We start from the raw sequence: 23,708 nt of genomic DNA on the forward strand, positions 1-23,708 counted from the left end.
TGCGTGCGGGAGGGGGTGTTCAGTAGTATGCATCGGAGGTGGTTGAGGTCTTTCTTGGCAGGTGGTTCGTCGGCTTTGAGGCTGGTGTACTGCAGTTACGGCAGGTGAAGGGGCCGTGTGTGCGTTTTGGGACGGCCTTGAAGCAGGTGTGGCTCCGTCCGGAGTTGAGAGCGTGCAGAGTGCTGGCGTCGTAGTGGCGGGTGCGGGGGCCAGGAGTTCTGGTGCTGGGCGCGGTCCAAGCGCAAGAATGGGATTTAAAAATTTCATGGCTGTAACAAATATTATAACACTATAAAATGTAACAATTATGCTTGTTTTCTAACGTTTAGGGTGGAGAGAGAGAGGCTTATAATGTTTGGTAAGGGTATAGGGTTGTCCTTCCAGACTGCATTTACACACAAAGAGAAGCCCTTGTTGCTCTAATAGAACGTCTGAGGGTTAAAATTTTCACATATTTGTATAAGTTATTAGCATGTGGTCTTTTTCTATAAAGAACGCAAACTCTCACTCACAAAATGATCTGCTTTATCAAAGGCTCTTTGATTTCCCTCCCTAAATGAGCTATACCAATTTCTGTCCTTCCTTTTATAACGATCTCTACTAGTTTTAAAGTTTCTAATGGTGGGTCTTGAATTTTTTATTTTTCCCCGACGTTCACAAAGTGGAAAAAAATAATCTTTTTGTGGCTATCAGGCCCCTACTATACTGCTGTCAATCTACCTCATTCATCAACAGGTTTCAGCCTCTAAACTGTGCCTGCCATTGGTCAGTAGAATTCTTCAGGATGACCCAGACTTGTGTCCTAGAAAACTTTGACCCGCCTACATGCTACTGGGGTAACAGGGGTTTCGTTGTGTGTGCTACTTTGCTTGGCCCAGTGAGTTTGAGATCATGAAATGGAATAAACCTCCGAAGTAGAGAAACTCGGCTTAGGGTCAGTGAGTTAGAGCCTCCTGGAGAATGAGGCGGTCACATTGAAACATTCATCTTGGGAATATTCAGTCTGGTCTATAAAATAAAGATGAATATTTCCGGTGCGCAACTTGGTGTTGTGAGTATGTGGCCCTTACGGCCACTTACGAAAACAGAAAAGTGCCGGAATTCCCAGTATAGCATAAATGTTTGTTGTCCAATCTCTGCATAGTAAAAATTAGTTGAGAGGGTTCCACTGGTTCTTAGTGAGTATTGGGTTCTCGGATCTAAGACAGTGGTAAATAGGTAGCACCGCTGTATTAAAGGAAATTTGTATTTTATTACACCACCTTATATACGAATATTTTTATTTCGAATTGAGAAATCAGTAAGTGGGAATAAAGCTTTGATTGATTGTATTGCATTATCTGGCTTATGATGGAAGGTTTTAAAATGGTGTGCTTGTATGGTTTATCAAAGAAATTAGCCGAATAAAGTTTATTCGATTTGAGGTAGCACAGCTGGCAGCACAAAAGCTTGGCCCTTAGTATAGAACAACACTGAAAAAAGAGGGGAGCCCAAACTAGCAGCAGAGGGGAAGGCAAAGAGCTTATGCACGCTACATTGAGGAATGTGCTGCCTTCCTGTTCATGAGTGTCATAGTTGCAAAAACAACAGTTGATGGACAGAATGCAGAACAATGTCATACATTCACCCCAGTACAGAGATCTGGGCCTAAATCCATCGTTTTTTTGCACTCCACACCACCCCAGTTCAGCCATGGCCATATGCAAATCGGCCTTGACCATATGCAAATCAGCCTTGACCCTGTGCCTCATGGGAACAGTCCAGCCCGAACTGCCAAGCCATGTCTTTCCTGGAGCGGAATCAAGCATCCTAGGACCGGTTTCTGGCTATCGGCAGTCTTCAGCCAGGATAGCTTGACCCCAGTGGTGTGGAGAGCATGGGACTCACGTCTGAGCATACCCATCCCACTCGGGGTGACAAATGCAAAAACAACAGTTGATGGACAGAATGCAGAACAATGTCATACATTCACCCCAGTACGAAAACAGAAAAGTAATGGCCCTCCCAGTATAGCATAAATGTTTGTTGTCCAATGTCTTCATTGTAAAACTGTAGTTGATAGGGTTCCATTGATTCTTAGTGACTATTGGGTTCTCAGATCTAAGACAGTGGGTAAAAAGGTAGCACCGCAGCATTAAAGGAAATTAGTATTTTATTACACGCACCTTGTATACGAATATTTTTATTTCGAATTGAGAAATCAGTAAGTGGGAATAAAGCTTTGATTGATTGTATTGCATTATCTGGCTTATGATGGAAGGTTTTAAAATGGTGTGCTTGTATGGTTTATCAAAGAAATGAGCCGAATAAAGTTTATTCAATTTGAGGTAGCGCAGCTGGCAGCACAAAAGCTTGGCCCTTAGTATAGAACAACACTGAAAAAAGAGGGGAGCCCAAACTAGCAGCAGAGGGGAAGGCAAAGAGCTTATGCACGCTACATTGAGGAATGTGCTGCCTTCCTGTTCATGAGTGTCATAGTTGCAAAAACAACAGTTGATGGACAGAATGCAGAACAATGTCATACATTCACCCCAGTACAGAGATCTGGGCCTAAATCCATCGTTTTTTTGCACTCCACACCACCCCAGTTCAGCCATGGCCATATGCAAATCGGCCTTGACCATATGCAAATCAGCCTTGACCCTGTGCCTCATGGGAACAGTCCAGCCCGAACTGCCAAGCCATGTCTTTCCTGGAGCGGAATCAAGCATCCTAGGACCGGTTTCTGGCTATCGGCAGTCTTCAGCCAGGATAGCTTGACCCCAGTGGTGTGGAGAGCATGGGACTCACGTCTGAGCATACCCATCCCACTCGGGGTGACAAATGCAAAAACAACAGTTGATGGACAGAATGCAGAACAATGTCATACATTCACCCCAGTACGAAAACAGAAAAGTAATGGCCCTCCCAGTATAGCATAAATGTTTGTTGTCCAATGTCTTCATAGTAAAACTGTAGTTGATAGGGTTCCATTGATTCTTAGTGAGTATTGGGTTCTCAGATCTAAGACAGTGGGTAAAAAGGTAGCACCGCAGCATTAAAGGAAATTAGTATTTTATTACACGCACCTTGTATACGAATATTTTTATTTCGAATTGAGAAATCAGTAAGTGGGAATAAAGCTTAGTGGGAATAAAGCTTTGATTGATTGTATTGCATTATCTGGCTTATGATGGAAGGTTTTAAAATGGTGTGCTTGTATGGTTTATCAAAGAAATGAGCCGAATAAAGTTTATTCAATTTGAGGTAGCGCAGCTGGCAGCACAAAAGCTTGGCCCTTAGTATAGAACAACACTGAAAAAAGAGGGGAGCCCAAACTAGCAGCAGAGGGGAAGGCAAAGAGCTTATGCACGCTACATGAAGGAATGTGCTGCATTCCTGTTCGTGAGTGTCATAGTTGTTAGAACTGGGGAAATCTGACCTTGAACAAATCTGCAGATTTGTGTTCAATGCTTCTGGGTCGCCTGGCCCTCAAACCCTCAGTTGAGGGTGATTGCTAGGTCCTTTTAAGCTTGATTGAGACCAGAGAAACTTGTGTGTGCAAGGAAGTTTGAGCCTAAGGCAGAGTGGAGTTTGGAGCTAGACATCACCTTATGCAGTATAGGCAATGCTACTTGGGAACCTAATTTGCAATTCCAGTGGTTGTACTTATTCTTTTTTTTCTCTGCCTCAAATATGATGTTAAGTACTTTTTCTTAAGCTATATTAGGCAGCAGAATGCTCTGTCAGCCTCACAAAGATTGGACCTTATTAATGCATGGAATGGGGGATGCATCTGTCCCCTCAAACTCGGGTATCGTTTCAGGCATGGAACCCTCTTGGAGGGAACTGTATCATCTGTTATGAACAGAAATAAAAGCTTTGATGTGCTTAAACTCAGACTGGTAATTTATATATAGTGAATTTAGAGGGAGGGGACACACGTTCATATTTGCTACTCTTCCACTGACATGTTTTCTATACTGTTTTCTATCGAATTATATTTCACTGAAATGGTAACATAGCACGTATATACAAATAACACCTCAAATGTTTAATAAATGTATTAATATGTAGATCTAAAGTTTTTAATGACATTCTGTTTGAGTGACTCACAAAGAACACGACGACAAGCAATGACGAGAGCAGACGAATTCAAATGTCAGGGTATTTTTTCACAGTGAAGCAACCTGCCTGTGTACAGCCAATCAGAAAAGGGAGCAGTTGAACGGTGTATTCATTGACGCATGTGATAAATGGATGGTTTGCATTTAACAAAGGTGCATCATCTAGTTAGCTGCAGTGAATCCCAGCTGAGGACTTTGGAAGGTTAAATCTGCTCGTTAATTTCAGGGGAGCACGTAGACCTTGCACGGAAGCATGGAGCGCTGCTGGTGGCCCTGGAGCATCGGTTTTATGGCGCCAGCATCAACCCGGATGGACTGGTGCTCGACAACCTTCGATTCCTCTCAAGCCAGCAGGCGTGAGTATGGCTGCGTCTCGCGTCAATTCTCCTAATCTGACAGAGGGGCTTGCAATCGGACCGCGTGGGCTTTTGCATGCCTAGGAAGCGTTAAGTTTTAGCATTCTGCTGACGCTATGCAATGATCTGAAAAGATGAGTAACTGATGACATTTATACTTTGATGAAATGTATACTTTGATAAAGCTTTCCTTGTGCTTGGTGTGGCAGAGCATACAGTTTCAAATTTTGGTTGACAGATTCTTTGAAAAGCTTGACTCTTTAAATCAAATAGATATTGTACATACATTTAACTGTAGACATAGAGTTATTTTAATAACTAATTCTGTGCCAAATACTTTTCTGTAAAGCTTTGGCGCAGTCATAATGAAATTCCTGTGATATTCCTTTTACAACGTAGAACATATAATATTTCACATTAAAAAAAAATGACGCAAATCAATGTCTGGACTATGTCTTTAGAGTGGAACTCTTAATTTTTTCTTTAAAAAAAAAAAAAAAAAAAGTCTCTCTCCCAAATATTCTCCAACCATCCACCCAACGTTCACCTGAACCTTCTTTTACTTTGCATGAATTCCCGGAGAGGAGATACAAGACTTTGAGCACTATTAAAAACGCGAGTCAACAACTATATTAAACTTCCTGCTTGGACAGTATCACTAGTGGGTGGTTTTTCTTTTCAATGGCACTAATGGAAGGGTTCCTGTAATTATTGTAAGTGCTCATAGAGATACCACCCTGGTGTTTTCCAGCCATGTCCCCTTCAGTGTCCCATGTGTTTTTGACACCTCAAGTCTGAACAGTGGCCGATGATTCAGTAATTGATACCTTAATCAATCCAATCCTGTCAGTCAGGAGAAGGAGCAATTACACTTTTGGCAAATCAGACACTCATGCTAAAAGGGTTGAAAACCATCATTCAATGTTCTTCAGTTGAAAGATAGTAAAAGTAGGATCCTTCTTTTTTTTTTTTTTTTGGAAGGAAAGGGAATTTGAACAAGACATTTGTCTGCCTAACTTGGCCAGGTGTGGATATAAAAATAATGTCCAAGTCCAGCTCATCTTCTTGATGGATTCGTTTTCCCAAGAGGCAAAGAGAGACCTAAATAAGCATCCATGAACAATCCACCAGGAAGATGTTGCTCTGCAAAACAATGATCCATATTTATCCTAAAAGATTGGTACTTTGGCTAGGGTTTGAGCCTCAAGGCCAAAAGTCTATTTTGGGAGACCCTAGAAGTCCTCTGTCACTAGTTTTAGTTTAAACAGACTGAGAAATCTAGTAGTTTCCTGAATATTTCCTACTCTGCACTCCTGGCGTCATGCAAATGGCCTAAAGGAAGTGAGATGTTGGGGCCATCACTCAATGCCAAAGGTCAGAGACCACGTGAAAAACTGGGATGAGTTCAGCGTCCGATTGGTGTTGAAATATGAGGTTGACGTTCTAATGCCACCGTGGGCACGAACCAACTTTCCCTGTGGAAACTGTAGGGTTGCCCGATAAGAAAAATATCTTTCAGCTCTAGGATGTGACAATAGCCTTATTCCCAACAAGATTCGGTGGGATCAAGAGAGTCTAAATTGAATGTTCAGTTGGTTTTCTTTGTCACGCCTTATTACGTACCTCTTTGACTGCGAGGAGCCAGGCAGACTAATTGCCATAATGTAATTACCATTAAGGTAATTACATTGCCCAAACACCTGCAGTGCTGCTAAAATCAGCTATATTGAGTTTTGATTTATTTTTCGCGTGAAGAAACCTTGATTTCAGTAGGTAAAAAACAAAATCACCTATTATTAAATTCATTTGAAAGTTTCACTCCCCGCTAGTGTCATGGGCGTTCCCTTGCGAAATGCATTTTGTGTTGGAGTGAATTCTTTCTTATTCTCTGCCTAAAATAAAGCTTGGTTTAATATATTTTAGCAAACCCTCTTGCTTGTGGGCATTAACTCCAACATTGATAATCCACTAGATTAGCATGAGTTCCTTTCTTGAAAATTGATCTAGCATTGTGCCTAGCCTTTCTCCAGGAATAGCGTAAGTACTTATTATTCCTTGAAAAAGTGAGTTAAAATTTCAGTCCACAACAGCACATTTTCTGCAAGTAAATTGCCAGATCACTCATCAGGTCGTTTTGGATTTAATGTTTTACAAACTCTGATTAATCCAAAAACATAAATACTTGTGTAAGGTATACTTAATTCTATAGGGCTCATTTGTGCCCGGTTTGGCAATTTTTCTTTAGACCTTAACAAATACATTATCCTGTTAAGCACAATCTGTTCCTCGCACTACTGGCACAGCCTGTTCCTCGCACTACTGGCACAGCCTGTTCCTCGCACTACTGGTTCCAAAACCTCTGGGGCCCTATCGCATATAGGACACATTTTCCCTCTTTACACCACAGCGCACCTTCAAACAGTTGCGTTGTGCCCAAACGGGGAAAGTGCACGATTTTGTTGCATGTGATACCCTCAGGGCAGCTGCAAACTCGAGTTGCCCTGGGGGCAGCAAAATTCAAGTGAAATATGCAGTGTCTGCCTCAAAGCGACTCCGTGGTTCACTGTGCAGGTGAAAACCCGCTTCCAATTTTAAGAGGGGAGAGAGATCCCCTTGCAGGCGGTTACCGAGACTGATGGCACCCACCTGCAAGAGGATGTCTGAGGTGTCCAAAGGGCCCCCTTACCCCCCTCCAGAGTGATGCCATCAGGGGGCGCACTGACCGTGCACCACACTTTTGTGACGTACTGCTAGTGTACCGCCTGACGAGCTTCTTTGCCTCTTCACCATGTGCATATCCTTCATTTGCTTGGGGCCATGGGGTCCTGGGTAAATATTTCAGAGCGGCCTTCCCTCATACCCGCAAGACGCAGGTATAAGACCATGTTGACTAAGAGCCAAATGTCTTTGTTGTGTTTTGCTTGGGAGTGATCAAATACGGGAGCTGCTCCCAAAAACAGATGCATGATGGGAGCTGCATGACATCAATTATTTACCACAGATTTCTCCTGCTTAATGTACCCACTAACCAGAGTAAATAATAAACTTGATTGGTAAGAGCATGTCAAGTATTATTGTGAGAATAAAATGAAGGACTCCGAAAATTGGCTAAATGTCTTGCATGCTGACTCTTTGCAGGGGTATTCTAAAGTCCTCCAATCCACGCACCTATGTGTACAACCACTGTAGCAAGCCAACACTGCTAACAAAACAAATCCACCAGCACTGAAGTTCTAAATTCCAAAAGAAACCGTAGATTCACATGGTTTTGTAAAGGTTGAGCACAGAGTGAGTGTCGGCGATTGCACCCAATTTTCAAGGAGGAATTTACATACATGTTGAATATATAAGGGTCCCCCCTGCAACACTACTTTCAGGTCTGGGAGAAAGGCAGAAGAAACACCAACAATACTACAAATACTCCCATGTGACCTATATTTCTTTTGTGTAGGCTTACTAAAGCTCTGTGGGGCTGTCCTTAATGCAATTTTAACATAATACACCCTCATTCATATCGTTTATCTTTTTATTAAATTATTCATATTTTTTCATTTCTTTCCAATTGTGTCATAGTACAAAACAAATAAAATACAAATGTACATTTATTTTTTACAATATTTCCAATGTGCCACAATTTCTTTTGTTAATACAGATAAGCATTGCATTTATGTTTTACTTCATTTAAAAAAAGAAATCTGTGAATACATTTGATTTTATATCCCCCAACTTGAACCACACATACATACTAACCTATCATACTACCACTCATTCCCACTCTCTCATCCTATACATACAAAACCCCGCCTAGATCACATAAACTAGATAGGTCACAGTTGGAAAAACTAGATGGCAGTGAACGTGTTGTAGGCTTGGGTATCTCAACAACCAGGTCAACGCACGTTTCGGTGGAAAATTTCAATTTGGAATCACCTTCTTCAGAACCACCCATAACAAATTTGCAGGTGAGTTGTTGGGGATAGCATCTAGTATGAAACCTCTACTCTGTCAGAGCCAAGATAAAAGCACGTAAGGGTCTCACTCTCTCATCCCTTCATTCTGATTCCAAAAAGGTGAAAAGTATCCAATCTTATGGTCCTCTTCTAATTAGTATCCATCCTAAAATCTATTTGCTGTAGTACTAAGCTGGCTTGGTAAATGGGCATTGTTAGTTCCGTAAGAATTGTCCATTGAGTACTCCCGACCCGGGTACAACTCTAATATCACTTCACATGTATGATATGACGTCGAGACGAGCGAATTTCAGTTCAGTAAAAGCTACATTCCAATAGAGGGTGTAGCCGCTATTCCCAAAAGTTAGGTGGAGGACAAGTACTAGTTGCAGATCATAGGGGCAAAATCTGTTTTTTTTCTTTTTTTTGTGGGGGGGCATTTACATGCATAGCCAGAACCAACCAGTAGCATACCCAGAATACGTGCCAAAGCAAAATAAAGCTGCTCTTGCATTTGGCGGCTTAACAAATAATACCGCTATTGGTGTAAAAATAGGACTTCCCTACCTGAGAGTAAAATATGAATTTATATATTATTCATTAATATAGCTATGTGCCTGGTAATCTGAAAATAATTAACTCTACAGAGATTAGGCTACTAACTTCGACTTGTCTGAAAACGATGGATGGAAAAATATTCATTCAACTGTTATTCGGCCGCACTCAAATGAGTTAATGGTGAGACAACGTTCATAATTTTTAACTGTGCCAGGCTGATCTCAAGGTGAAGCAAATGTATACAGACAGCAATTCAAACATTTGACATTGTTCTACTATTAATATTCTGCCATACAATTTTCCCTCAAAAAGCGCCCGGATTCCACTCTGCTATCCAGGTGTAAGTCCACAGGTCCTGAGGAGAACTGTGAGCACCCACGTTGATATGCACTCCTTGCTCAACCCCAAGATGACAAGCACACAGCACAGGCTACTCGCCACACCTGCCTGGGGGCCAACACAATTCTTACTTTCCACCAGCCTGCCTCCCTATGACCTTTCCATTTGGGGGTCCCTGACTGGGAAAAACATGCATGCCTGTGGCAGCTCATCCGATGCCAGACTATGCCAACCACAGGGGTGACATTGGCTCAATCCAAGACAATCACAGATCCCACCAAAGTCGGGAGAAAGGTAAAACATGTTAGATTCTCACCCCTCGTACCTCAAAGGCCTGTGTAATTGCACTTATAAAGGGGATATAAAAGAAGCTGCGCGGTGCAGCGGACTGGCAGGCGTTCCAAGCAACAGAGCCAGGTACAAAGAGGAAGGGAAGGGTGGTCGAGGAAAAAGCGGTCCACCTGTCGAATTTGGAAACCCACCCAGAGGGGTGGCAATGCCGAGGATGCGGACAACTGTGAGAAGGCAAAGATCAGAGGGCAAAATGGCCCCTTCTTGGGGTTATAAGCCCTATGTGCTCCTGTAGCCGAACCATATGCGCCATGCTTCCCTCGACTCTCCCCTGTAAGTGAACACCCCAAGGCATCCACCCTAAAACCACTTTGAAAACGAAGGATGTCACTGGCGCCACCATTACCTGACCCGAAATATGTGCTCCTCCATGCTGGAATCCTGCTTTACCATTCCTCGCAACACTAAGGTCCAAAACTTTGTGTCTCTCTTGCGTACATTAGGCACACATCATCCTGAATGCTACATATTGTTGTTTCTGACTGGAATCCTGGTGAAAAAAGGCAAGAGATAACCATCCTCTACTTAGTATCCCACTCTGGGTTGTTCACTAGAGATCTTTTCATTAACATTGATAACCATTGGCATTATTTTATAGGTGTGGCATTATCCATTTCCTCAAATCCTTGACCACAATGTCTATTCCTTTCAGGTTGGCCGATCTGGCATCCTTTCATCTCTATGTGACCCAGAAGTACAGCCTGACTCCAGAGAACACCTGGATCTGCTTCGGAGGTTCCTACCCTGGCTCCCTCTCTGCATGGTTCCGACTTAAGGTAATTAGTCTATGGCACTCGCGGTGGCTCACTACATATATGGTATGCTGTAAAACTTTCTGAGACAGTTATCAAAGCTGTCTTGAGTTTGAAAGCATTAAACCTCATTTGCTCAACTTTACCTGTTCACGAGTAACACATGCTTGGATAAAGGTCCCTCGTGAGGGAGGTGACATGGTTGGGGAGCAGTTTCAGAGCATGTGATATATTCTAGGAAGAGGTGCAAATAGCAGGGAGAGGTCTCGCAGAGGGCATGAAGAGGTGATACAAACTCATTAGAAAGAGTGGTTCACATAGCTATGGTGGGGACAACAGGGGAAAATGATTCACTCTTGTAATAAGTTGTCGAGCACATGCACACCTGCCAACTCACATGGTACCACCGTGTTACACACAATATCAGCTCCCATCACACGGTCTCCCCATGAAGAGCTGATATCACACGTTGGTTGGGAAAATGAGCTGAAAACCACTGTAAATAGTGGTTTTCTAGCTCGTTTTCCGAGGCTTTGAACTGTTGTCGTCCATTAAAGGGTGTGAAAACAGCCCAGGACATCCGGCACCAGCCTCAGTAAACTTTTTTTGGAGGGCGGGAGGAGGAGGTTTGGAGGCAGAATGCGGTTCAAAAGTGTCTCGTAGGTATTTCCCGGCACGAGGCCCGGCCACCTTCAAGCCCGCCCCCTCTTCACACAGTGAGGTTGTTCTTCAAGTTGACAGGTATGCACATTGGTATGGGTTAGCTTATACCGCTTGACTGGCATATCACTAATTCTGGAAATCAGACTGGAAAAGGAGTAAGTGGCATGGTTGGGTGGAGCGGGGCACTTGGAGGTATGTGTGGAAAGAGACTACAATCTGGCCTCTATTACAATAGAATGAGAATGCTTACTCTGTATGTTGTGGTTGTTGGGAAGGAGAAATGAAGAGAAACCAAAGTGATGGGCAGGACTTGGGAAGTAACTGATGCCCATTTGGAGGAGGAGACAAACGTGTGATTTGCTCACTCGTGGAACAGACGGTAGGGTTTTTACTTGTTTACAGTAGTAAATAAAGGGTCAGCATCAATACTCTGAACTAGGAGGTGAGGGGCGTTCAAGAAATAGTCTGACATCAGAGTTGGACTGTGCTTCTGTTGGCATCTCATCATGTTAAGAGGAGGAGGGCCTAAAGAAATAAGATGGTTTCGGAGTAATAATGTCATAGCCAACATATGATTGTCTGGTGTAAACATTTAGAGGACTGAGAGAATAGTAAGTCCACCAGAGTGTGGGTTTGTGCATGCCAGATGTTGTATGCAAAAACTGTGAATTTTTTTAGACTTTTGCAAGGACAAGACAAAGACTATCAGCCCATCTTGGTAATGGTTGGACATTCAGTTGAGCGATCTAAATTTCTATGAAACCAGTCGAGGAATGGCCTGTTTCTCTCCAGTCCAAGATGGGGTTACTAAATTCCAAGAAACCCTTTCCTGGGCTCACTCTGTTTCCTTGGACATACTGATTAATAAATGTAAGTTTATAGATAATTGGTAAAAGTGAAACCATAGCATTGCGGTTATGCATACCCCCAGAACAATTACATTTAAAAGTGTCTATTTTCATTCTCTTGTTCCATGAAAATAAGCGTACTGACCTGTAACTGTTTCCCCAGCGTTGGTGTCTTTGGTAGCATCACATTCTTAATACATCACATTCCTGGCTTAGGGTGTTATTCAAGAACATGTTAAATAGCTCTTGGGTGATTTTTGTGGGTTTTTTTTCCAAAAGGAAGTGTGCACGGAAAATATTTTCATTGATGATTGCAACGTATATTGGAAACACTTCCAATGTATACTATTCCTAGCCCCCCAGAAGCCATTAAGCTACACCTCAACATACTATCAATTGACATCAAAAGCAAAATCTGTGCCCAGTGTCCATCTTCTCCTCAAATTCCTGCCAGTCTCTCTTGTGAAAGTGCAAGTGGAATGGAGGTTGTCTAAGGTTAACCAGTACAAGACTCTGTGAGTCACTTATTGACTGGCACACCCAGCCCACTTTCTTCCACACTTTTGGGCGATTGGGTAGCATCTACATCCTATATGTTCAGCACGTAATCGGCAAATTATTATGGCCCATAAACCCTAGCTAAAAAGGTATTAACAGACTGTTGACTGATATATTGGCGCAAAGCGAAATTACTTGGCACTGGAAGTCTAAGGAGGGACCATAGGTGAGGAGATGGGTGAATGAACTGCTGAAATGGTCCGAATGTGAGAGTGTGCTCCGGATGAGGCAGGCGGTCAGGATTGATAATGAAAAGAGTTTGGATATGTCAAGGGCGTGGGAGACGATAGTCCAGGCGTTACGTGACTATATGGTAGAGGATGAAGAATAGACTAATTGTATACCTGGGGCTCCATGAGGCTTGAAAGAGCAAAGGCATCACTCGATATGTAGCGTGCTCCACAGTGGTGTTAACAAGACCAGGCCCACATCAGCAGCGGTTGCAGGGGGGGGGTTGGGGGGGGGAGAGGGCGTTGCTTGGGGGAAGTGTTAGGCACCGTGGCCATGACTAGAGAGGCACTGCAGTTGAACCTGGGGTTAGATATGTTTCCAAGAGTACCGAGGAGGCCCAGATAGGCTGCGAGGACGATGTGGAACCACCCTAGGTCGACACGATAGGCGTCCATTGGTAGATGGGTATGGGACCAGGATTACAAGTGTGGAGTCGCTCAGTTGGATCGCTAGAGAATGTTGGCTGGTGTAGGGGGAGGGTTGGGAGTTTAGGGGGGTAAAATGCAGATACAGAATGATCCCATTGGGATGATCACTGTGATGTTCTCGCTAGAAGTACGGATTGATGCGCCGCCCGGCCTCCGGGTTGTGGGCTAAATGGCTGTGTACGATATTCTGCTTACTTTATCTATGCAATGGGACACCATGAGTGTACTGGTTGATCTATTATGTGTACTGGTTTCTAATTCTATGGCAGGACCGGAGGCTCAGATTATGCTTTTCTTTCTTCGCATTTATTACAAATTGGAAAACACAGCAGCCTTAGAAAAGCTCATAATGCAGAAAAAATGCTTAAAAACCAACAATAAAGCATTTTAGCCATATAACTCAAGAAAAACAATGTCTCTGGGACTACAACTCCCATCATGACAATATAACAGTCCAAACGGAGTCCTTCCTCTATGTCCACAATCCATAGATAGGCAGTCCCTTCTCCATGTTCCTCCTCTTTCTTCGCTGCTTCCGCAGCCAGTTAAGTGTTTTTTCTCTCCCTCTCTCAGAATGTGATTGTTGGGGATTTGTACCATTTTATGCACTGTACTGCTTAACTTTTACTTGGGGCTATGGGTCTCTGGTGATTTCTTTTGTTTCAGAGCCCCATTTGGGTCGCGGAAGCGCCGTCTCGCTTCCTTCGCGACTATGCCCGGTGTGTTGTTGCGGTGCGCAGTCATCCGCTAGGGGGCGCGGCCGCGTCTCGTTGGTCTCCGGCGCGAGTTTCTCCTCACAGAGGAGCCGCGCTGAGGAGACCAACCGCCGCGGAGCCGAGCCCTCGAGTCTGTCTCATAAAACGCCCGTTTATCGGGTCTGTATCATTTTTGCCCCATATTTGAACGCCCCAGTGGGGGTCTGTATTGCGGTGTTCTACCGCGTTAACGCCGACTTGGCAGATTTCTGCACTCGTGTTGTTGGTGTGGCAGCGCGCAGTGAGACAGCTGACCTGGTCCCCCTGGGGTGGGTCTGCGCGCTGGGGGTTGTGAGTGCACCCTAATTTTGCCAGTCCCTGGCAACCAAAACTGTTGCAGTCCTCCGGTCTGCCCTAATTCTCAGTGATACCCAGGCTGTTGGGTGGAGTGTAAATCCCTTAAGCTACCTTTGTGCAGCATGGAGGACGATTATTATGGGGGTGACTCCTAATCATATTTGCAGGATGAGGAGTTTTACCAAGCTGTAGACAGCTCCATCTACCGCTGTGTCACAGAAGTGGTAACCCCTATGGAGGAGCGTCTTTCGGCGCGCATAGTTGAGGAATGCGCCAAACTAGCTCAGGCGCAGTCAGGAATCCCTTATGCCCTCCCAGGTTCATCAGGTGAGGGCCCCCCTGCTCCTAAGAAGCCCTGCAAGGGGGGGTTGTCGGAGGGTGCTCAGGGGGTGGACAAGGGTGCCTTTGAGCGTCTGCGTGACGCGTTTTTAGCTAAGGCGACAGAGTCCCCACCTGACCAGCCTGCGGCCCCCGCCTCGGTGGTAGCTTCTGAGACTGCCCCTTCGTCTCCGGGGGACTCCCCGAATTCGGACGGTGAAGAGGAATCAGTGCGTTCCTGGCGACCTTCGAGCTCGGCCACTGAGTTACCGCGGGACAGCTCAGGTATGCTGGACCCGGATGAAATAATGCATCCGCGCTCCGCAGCCTGGGCCCCGGGTGACAAGGTGGCAAAGTTCGTGGCTAGTCGGTTGCGTAAGCCTCTGGAGCAGGAGGCCAGGGGATGCCTCCGTGGGGAATGCCCTAGGCCCACCTTGGAGGGGAAAGTTGCCATGACACCGGATTTAGATGCAAAGATGGCAACGTTTCTGGCAAAGTTTATGAAGGACCCACGTAAGGGCATTGACAGATCCTGGCGGTCGTGTCAGGACAAAATGCTCGACGCAGTAGGACCCATTACTAAGATCCTAGACATGGCGGAGGAGGCTAAAGCTACTGGTTCCGCCATTGACCCCGACGTTTTGTCAAATTGGGCGCAGAGGGTGATTGTTTTCTTGGGCAACGCCAACTGCGCCCTCTCCACCGAACGGCGGAGGTCTTTCCTAATTAAGCTGGATCCTAAGTTAGGAGACTTAGCCTCTTCAGAGGCAGGAGCGGTTGCCCAAGGTGGCCTCTTCGGAGAACCGTTCATTAAAGAGTTAGGGAAGTTCGTGGCTACCTTTACGTCCTTGGACAGAGCTCAGTCCAGTATCAAACGCGTATTCCATCAGCGTTTCTCCCAAGGGGCCGGTCGCGGTAGGGGCCGCGGGACCGGCCGTGGCGGGCAAAATGCCGGCAACAGAGGGCAAGGCTCCGGGCGAGGACAGTACAACACCTCAGCCAACTTCAACTCTTTCTACCCTACAAGAGGGCAACGTTTCGGAGGTCGAGGCTTCAGAAAGAACTCCAACGCTTCCAACACACACGGTGAGTGTTATCCCCGCAGAGCAGGTTCAGATTGGCGGCCGACTAGCGGCCTTTCGGAGGGCGTGGGTAGATCTTACAGCGGATGCTTGGGTGTTGCAAACTATCCGCGGTTTTCATATCGAATTCTACGATCAACCTTTCCAGGTGTGCGCCCCGCGCCCTATAACCTTTTCAGTGGCCGATGCCCAGTTGATAGACGAAGAGGTTGCGGAGCTTCTCCGCAAAAGGGCCGTTCGTCAATCAACTCGACATCCGTCGGGCTTCCTCAGCAATCTTTTCCTAGTGGACAAACCCGGCGGAGGCCGTCGTCCGGTGATCAATCTCAAAGAATTCAATGGATGGTTGGTCTATCATCATTTCAAAATGGAGGGAATTCATCTCCTTCGAGATATTCTCCTTCCACGGGATTGGTTTGTACGGTTGGATCTCAAGGATGCTTATCTTGTGGTTCCAATCTTCCCTCCTCATCGTCGCTTCCTCCAGTTTCTCTGGCGGGAACAGGTGTTCGAATTCACGGCTCTTCCGTTCGGTCTGTCCTCAGCCCCGTGGTGTTTCACCAAAGTGCTACATCCCGTGGTGGAATTTTTGCGAGCGCAGGGGATTCGCCTAATCGTCTATCTAGACGACATTTTATTGATGGCGCAATGCCCACACAGTTTGCTTTCTCAGCTGGACCAGACGGTCGACCTCCTCCAGGAGCTCGGTTTTGTCATCAATGGAGACAAGTCGGTTCTCGTACCCTCTCAGAAAGTAGAATTTTTGGGGTTTGTCATAGACTCGGAAGATGTCCAAGATCAAGCACGTCTTACGTCAGACAATTACAAGGTCTCACACATCGTTACGTCAAGTTGCCAGAGTGGTGGGCCTGCTATCGTCTTCGATTCAGGCCATCTTTCCGGGCCCTCTGCATTACAGGGCTCTCCAGCGTCTCAAAGCTTATCATCTACGCAGGGGCGTGTCCTACGACCAAATGGTTCCCCTATCGGAAGAGGTCAAGGAGGAAATGTTGTGGTGGCTTACCCACATGGAGGCCTGGAATGGTCGGGCAATTTTCGGATCTTCCCCGGACCTCGTCATCGAATCCGATGCCAGCAGAGTCGGTTGGGGAGCGCGCTGTGGGGATTTTTCAACAGGCGGCACTTGGTCCTTGGAGGAACAGAAGTTACATATCAACTGTCTAGAGCTTCTGGTGGGTTCCTTTGCAGTACGCTGCTGGACCAGGGACTCAGTGAAGTCGTGCGTCCTATTGAAAATGGACAATGTATCGGCAGTGCGGTATGTGAACCACCTAGGGGGCGCGAGATCCCGTGCGCTGGCGAATTTGGCGAAACAGTTCTGGGATTACTGTCTAGAGCATCAGGTATCGGTGACGGCGGAGTACCTGCCGGGTCAGGCCAACCAGGTTGCAGACTGGCACTCCAGGTACCTCCGGGATTCCAGTCTGTGGATGTTGGATGTCCAGGTCTTTCGCTGGCTCAACGGGCTGTGGGGTCCTTTCTCACTGGACCTGTTTGCGTCCCGCTTGGATCACCAACTTCCGAGGTTCTTCAGTTGGAGACCGGATCCGCTGGCAGAAGCCACGGACGCGTTTCTCCAGGACTGGAGCAAGGAGAAGCCCTTTGCGTTTCCACCTTTTTCGATGGTGATGCGTACGGCGGCGCAGGTTCGCCGGCAGGAAGTGGAGCTGGTGTTGGTGACACCGCTCTGGAGGTACCAAGTCTGGTTTCCAGTTCTTCTGGAACTTTCCTGGGATTCTCCAATCCTACTCCCCCGGTTTCCTCACCTGCTCCTCAATCCGGATCGAGATCCGCATCCTCTCATCGTTCAGAACTCTCTCCGCCTCATGGCATGGAGGCTTTCAAGAGACGTTGGTCGCTCCCGGGCCTTTCGAGATCAGCTGAAGGTCTGTTATCCAAGGCCTGGGCTGCCAGTACGTCGAAGCGCTACAAATCCGCTTCGTCTAAGTGGGTGCGTTGGTGTCTTCGACGGAGTTTGGATCCCTTGGTCGCGGGACTCGTTCCCGTGTTGAACTATTTGACGGAATTGGCCGTGGGGGGCTTTGCCTACCGCACGATTAATGCTGTGCGTTCGGCTATATCTGCGGCGCACCACCCGGTTGACGGTGCTCCGATCGGAGTACACCCTTTTGTGTGCCGACTTTTGCGGGGCGTCCGATTGGCGTTACCACCAGAGCCCCGATACTCAGTCCTTTGGGACGTCAATTTTGTCTTGAACCTTTTCCTGTCCTGGCAACCTAACAGGTACCTATCGGTCAAGGAACTCTCGGCGAAACTGGCTATGCTTCTATGCTTGGTGTCCTGCCGGAGAGTGTCGGATGTGCGTGCTCTAGATGTATCAGCACGCGTGTTTTCAACCAGATGGTGTCACATTCACAATTGGTCGCCGCACAAAGTCGGCTTCTAGAACGATTTCGTATCCGGCCTTCTTGGATGTCCCGAAGCTATGTGTTGTTCAGTGTCTGAAAGCTTATGAAGAGATGACTTGGGACATTCGCCCTCCGGGCGAGAGACAATTGTTGATTGCCTTGCGAAAGCCACACCATGCAGTCTCTTCCCCCACCATAGCCAGGTGGGTGCGTTGGGTCATGCAAGAGGCAGGTCTTGATACTAAACGTTTCGGAGCTCACTCGGCCAGGGGGGCCATGGCCTCTAAGGCTTTCTCTGCAGGAGCTCGTTTGGAGGATTTGATGCGGGCCGCGGACTGGTCCTCCGATTCCACCTTTAAGAGGTTTTACTTTAAGCCGGTGGTGGATATTGCAAGTTTGGTGGTAAGTAAGCTTTGAACTAGCATAATCTGAGCCTCCGGTCCTGCCATAGAATCGAAATTTGCCTAGCATTTGTAACGGTAAGTTTCAATTCTATTAAGGACACGGAGGCGAGGATTATCCCACCCGGTATATCGTCAAACGACACCCCCCCCGTATGGCGGTAAGTAGCCAGGTTTTAGAGTTTCTCCTCATGGTTGATTATGAGCCTTGCATGGTTGATTTGATTGTAAAATCTTGAATATTTCCGTTACGGCGCTGACGCAGTTCTATTTCTTCCGTTAGGAAATGATGGTTCCAAGCAGGACCAATGAACTGACGGCGTAATTTGCGCGAAGAAAGAGGAGGAACATGGAGAAGGGACTTCCTATCTATGGATTGTGGACATAGAGGAAGGACTCCGTTTGGACTGTTATATTGTCATGATGGGAGTTGTAGTCCCAGAGACATTGTTTTTCTTGAGTTATATGGCTAAAATGCTTTATTGTTGGTTTTTAAGCATTTTTTCTGCATTATGAGCTTTTCTAAGGCTGCTGTGTTTTCCAATTTGTAATAAATGCGAAGAAAGAAAAGCATAATCCTCGCCTCCGTGTCCTTAATAGAATTGAAACTTACCGTTACAAATGCTAGGCAAATTTCGATTCTGCAATAAAAACAAATTTAAAAAAAACAAAAAAAAAACACCAGACTGTTGACTGATTTTTGTGTTAGAATGAGAGCTAGTGTCCATGGTATGGGGTCTGCGGAGGGAATGGGATGAGCTCCAGAGTGTATTAGTCGGTAGCTTTGTTCAACGTGCTAAAGCTCTGCCTTTTGCCCTTGCCTAAATGCCTTCAGCTTTGAAGGTCTTGATGGAAAGTGCTATTTGTACACTTTCATGGATTTTCAGACTACAGAGTTAAAGATCCTGAAAGGACAGATTACTTTCTACTCGGTTTCAGAATGAAAGTGTGCGTCCTTCGGTTGTAGCAGTAGATGTTCACAACATAGGTAAGTACTCAGCAATAGCTATTGGAGCAATCTAGAGTCATTTTCCCTGGTTTGCTAGTGAACATTTACTGTTCTAAAGTGGTCCAACTCAGATGCTCCGTTTTGACTTGTCTTTGGTGTGAACATTTACTTTTGTAAAGCGCTCTGATACCTTCGGGTCTAGCTAGTGCTATATAAAACTCTCAAATACATAAACATTGTTGTAAAGCGCTCTGATACCTTCGGGTCTAGCTAGCGCGAACATTTACTGTTCAAAAGCGCTTTGATACCTTTGGGTCTAGCTAGTGCTATATAAAACTCTCTTTAAATGTATATAGTGAAATTTACTGGTGTAAAGCTCTCCGACTTAGATGATCTGTATAGACTTGTTATCTTTGTTATCTTTGTTAACATTTCCTGTTGTAAAGCGCACTGATACCTTCGCGACTAGCTATCGCTAACATTTACTGTTTTAAAGCTCTCTGATATCTTTGGGTCTTACTAGTGCTATATAAAACAAATACATAAAGTTTTACTGTTGTAAAGCGCTCTGATTCCTTTGGGTCTAGGGAGCACTAACATTTACTGCTGTAAATCACTCTGATACTTTCAGACCTAGCTAGGACTATATAAAACTCTCAATTAATCTATGTTGTGTAAATTTACTGATGTAAAGCAATCTGATTCAGATGATCTGTATAGACTTGTTATCTTTGATGTGAACATTTACTAAATAAATAAATATATCCCATGACAGAACGCACCTCCTTGAAGAATTACTCCACCCTCATCTTCGTTGCCAGAAAGGAACTATATAGACTTGTTGTCCTTGATGTGAGCATTTGGTGTTATGGAGCGCTCTGTTGGCTTTGCGTCTAACTAGCACTAACATTTACTCTTTGTGGAGCATTCTGATGCCTTCGGGTCTAGCTAGCACTTCATAAAATTCTCAAATAAATAAACGTTTGCTGTTGCAAAGCTCTCCAAGGCTTTTGTGCCCTGCTAGTGCTATATAAAATTCTCAAATCTATGTTGCAAACATTTACTGTCCTAAAGCTCTCGGACTCCGATGCTCTGTATAGACTGGTTATCTTTGATATGCTAATTTACTAAATAAATACATCACACTACAGAATGCACTTCCTTGGAGAATTACTCCACCCTCCTCTTCAATGCCAGATTGGAACTATCCCCGGGGAAGAGTAGCTGCTCTGTATACACGTTATCTATGTTGTGAACATTTTGCTCTCTGACTCGGATGCTCTATATAGACTTGTTATCTTTGACGTGAACATTTACTGTTGTAAAGCGCTCTGATACCTTCAAGTCTAGATAGTGCTATATAACATTTTCAAATAAACCCATGCTCTGCCACACCATCAACCGCTCCCTGGCAACCGCCTTGTTCCCTGATGACTGGAAACACGCTGAGATCAACCCCATCCTGAAGAAACCCTTGGGGGACCCCACTGACCTCAAAAACTACAGACCCATCTCCCTGCTCCCGTTACCAGCGAAAGTCATTGAGAAAGCCATCTACAGCCAACTCACCACATTCATCGAAGAGCACAACATCCTCGACTTCTCCCAATCCGGCTTCAGAAAAAACAACAGTACGGAAAACACCCTCCTTGCCACAACAGACGACATCCGTACCTTACTGGACAACTGAGAAACAGCAGCCCTCATCCTCCTCGACCTCTCAGTGGCATTTGACACAGTCTCTCACCACACCCTAATACGCAGACTCCATGACACAGGGACCCAAGACAAGGCCCTCGACTAGATCCGCTCCTTCCTCTCCGTCAGAACGCAGCGGGTCAGATTCCCTCCTTTCCTCTGACTCTACACCAACCACCTGCGGAATCCCCCAGGGGTCCTCCCTCAGCCCTACGCTCTTCAACGTCTACATGGCTCCGCTCGCGCCCCATCGTCATAACCTACGGACTCAACATTGTGTCATACGCAGGCGACACCAAACTCATCTCTCCCTATCCAACTAACCTAACACCGCCAGACACAACTTTTGAGAAGGCATAGAAGCTGTGGCCAAATGGATGAAAAACAGCTGCCTACAACTAAACACAAACAAAACGGAAGTACTCATCATGGGCCAAAACCCAGACGCCTGGAACAATGCCTGGTGGACCTCCGCCCTCGGAAGTGCGCCCACCCTCATGGACCGAGCATGCAACCTGGGAATCATCCTGGACTCAGAGCTCAAAATGAACCGTCAGATCAACTCCGTCTCGTCCTCCTGCTTCCACACCCTCCGCCTCCTATGTAAGACCTTCAAATGGATCCCCTCGAACACAGAAAGACCGTCACTCACGCCCTGGTCACCAGCAGGCTCGACTACGGCACTGCACTCTATGCCGGAGCAAATAAAAAACCTCAGCCGCAAGCTACAGAACATCCAAAACGCTGCTGCAAAAATGGTCCTCAACCTGCCAAGCCACTGCCACATCTCCCAGCACCTGTGCACACTCCACTGGCTCCCCATCGAAGCTGGAGTCACCGTCAAGATGCTAACCCACGCTCACAAGCCCCTCAATGTCACCGGACCAGCATACCTGAACAGCCGACTCTAATTCCTTGCACCCCAATCAGCCCAGCTCTCCTACGCGATGGTCCCCCACACCAGAAAGACCAGATCGGGAGGGCGCTCCTTCTCCTTCCGTGCGGCCAGTGCCTGGAACGACCTTCCGCTCCACCTCGGACAGATAACATCGCTCCCTATCTTCGCAAGAAACCTCAAAACCTGGCTCTTCGACAGACCCCCTTCTTGATGGACTGGAACCTGCGAATCCCCCCTCCCCCACACACCTTAGCGCCTTGAGACTCTTACGGGTGAGTAGTCACACTTAACAAACGCCTAATTTGCTTTGATTTGAAATAAATGAATCATTGGCCCCTTACAAGTTTTGGTGCTGCAGGTTGAGGAAAGGGTCAGATACTGTAGTTGTATGCCACCTTGGCCAATGGGAGAGAGCTCAGTTTTGCCTCGGGGAGGGGCCCTTGTACACAATAGACATATGCCTTGCATTTTGTGCTATCAGGACTGTGCCCAGTATTCAATAAACATTGCGTGAGACCTCTTCAATGTAATATTCCCAGAATACTTTTTTTAAGTGTATGCAGCACATAAACAGGCAAAGTGACAATAGCATGCATATTATACACATAACTTAACTCATCTGATTAATCTCGCACCTGGACAATAATTTCGTTAGAGTCTCACGTTTGGAGAATAGATTCATTCATTGGTAGTGCAATTCACTACTTGCAGCAGTCTATCCCTGAGGTTGAGTTTTATGTCTTATTGCACAATTTCACTTATTGGGTATGCATCTCACACTGTGGTCTCCCTTTTTCGGGTAGGAGTCCGACAACTTAGTGCAGTCTCAATCACGCCCAGGAAAAAACAACCTCCACAACTGCCAACATAATATCACAGATGCAGTATGCAGAAAGGTTCAGGGTCAACTTATGCAGAAGTGACAAAGGACAGACTAGGAATGTCAAGATGATGGGGGCACAGAATGGAAACCAACCACATGTGCCACCACTACAGAATGGCAGCTAAGCCATGCAGTAAAGAACAAGGTAAGTCTATTTGGAGGATGTAAAGGGATGAGAACAAATGGAGAGGCAGGAGAACCAGGGGTCACTTGGGTGCACAGAAAAAAGCAACCCAAAGCTACTGTAACACAATAGTGAGCATGGTGTCCAGGAAGGGGCATGAACATCCGACTTGGAGAAGCTGCTCCCAGATGAAGAGATGCTGGGTCGTGGAGCAGAGAATAAACAACCTGCAACCGCTGACACATCATGGTGGTGTGTATAAAAGAGAGTAAATGTAGAGGTAGCTGGGCATATGTGGGGATAGGCAGGAAAATGGCATATAGAAAACGAACAACCTATGGCCACTTATAAAATATAGTAGCCGCGGTCTGCAGGGTGTGGGAGGGTAAGCCTGTGCAAGAGGTGAAAGGTGGTGTGTGTAGGTGAAAAGAGGATAGACAATAGTATGCATAGCAAAAACACAATTTGTGACTGTTATCACAATATGAAAACGTTGGTGTGCAAAAACAGGCAGGAACAATATGTGTGGACAGACAGAGCTGTGTGGATCAGATGAGGAAAGGCAGGAGATCAGAGACAAGAAAATATGGAGTCAGCAGAAATAATAAACATTTATTACGGCACAATAGATGGTTACAGAGGGTATTACAATAGGGCAGGTGAAACATTGATTGGCCTGCAGTTGTGGGAGAGAAGCAGGTGCTGTGCAAGAGAGTGTTTGCTTGGGCTAGTCAAGCTGTCCTGGCTTTCTAGTGCTATCTGTGTGTAATTTT

The 23,708-nt window shown here is 45.9% G+C and overlaps 1 protein-coding gene across 1 annotated transcript in view; it reads left to right on the forward strand.

The window, feature by feature from the left end:
• The window catches only part of LOC147692451 (thymus-specific serine protease-like), a 109,379-nt gene that overhangs the window by 20,913 nt on the left and 64,758 nt on the right, over nucleotides 1-23,708 (forward strand). The window contains exons 4-5 of the mRNA XM_086938651.1: nucleotides 4,333-4,462; nucleotides 10,313-10,436. Of these exons, the coding sequence (XP_086794777.1) occupies nucleotides 4,333-4,462; nucleotides 10,313-10,436 (254 nt within the window). The remainder of the gene's footprint in view (nucleotides 1-4,332; nucleotides 4,463-10,312; nucleotides 10,437-23,708) is intronic.

This window comes from Lissotriton vulgaris, chromosome 9, assembly GCF_964263255.1.
Source record: "Lissotriton vulgaris chromosome 9, aLisVul1.2, whole genome shotgun sequence".
Classification (NCBI taxonomy): Eukaryota; Metazoa; Chordata; class Amphibia; order Caudata; family Salamandridae; genus Lissotriton; species Lissotriton vulgaris.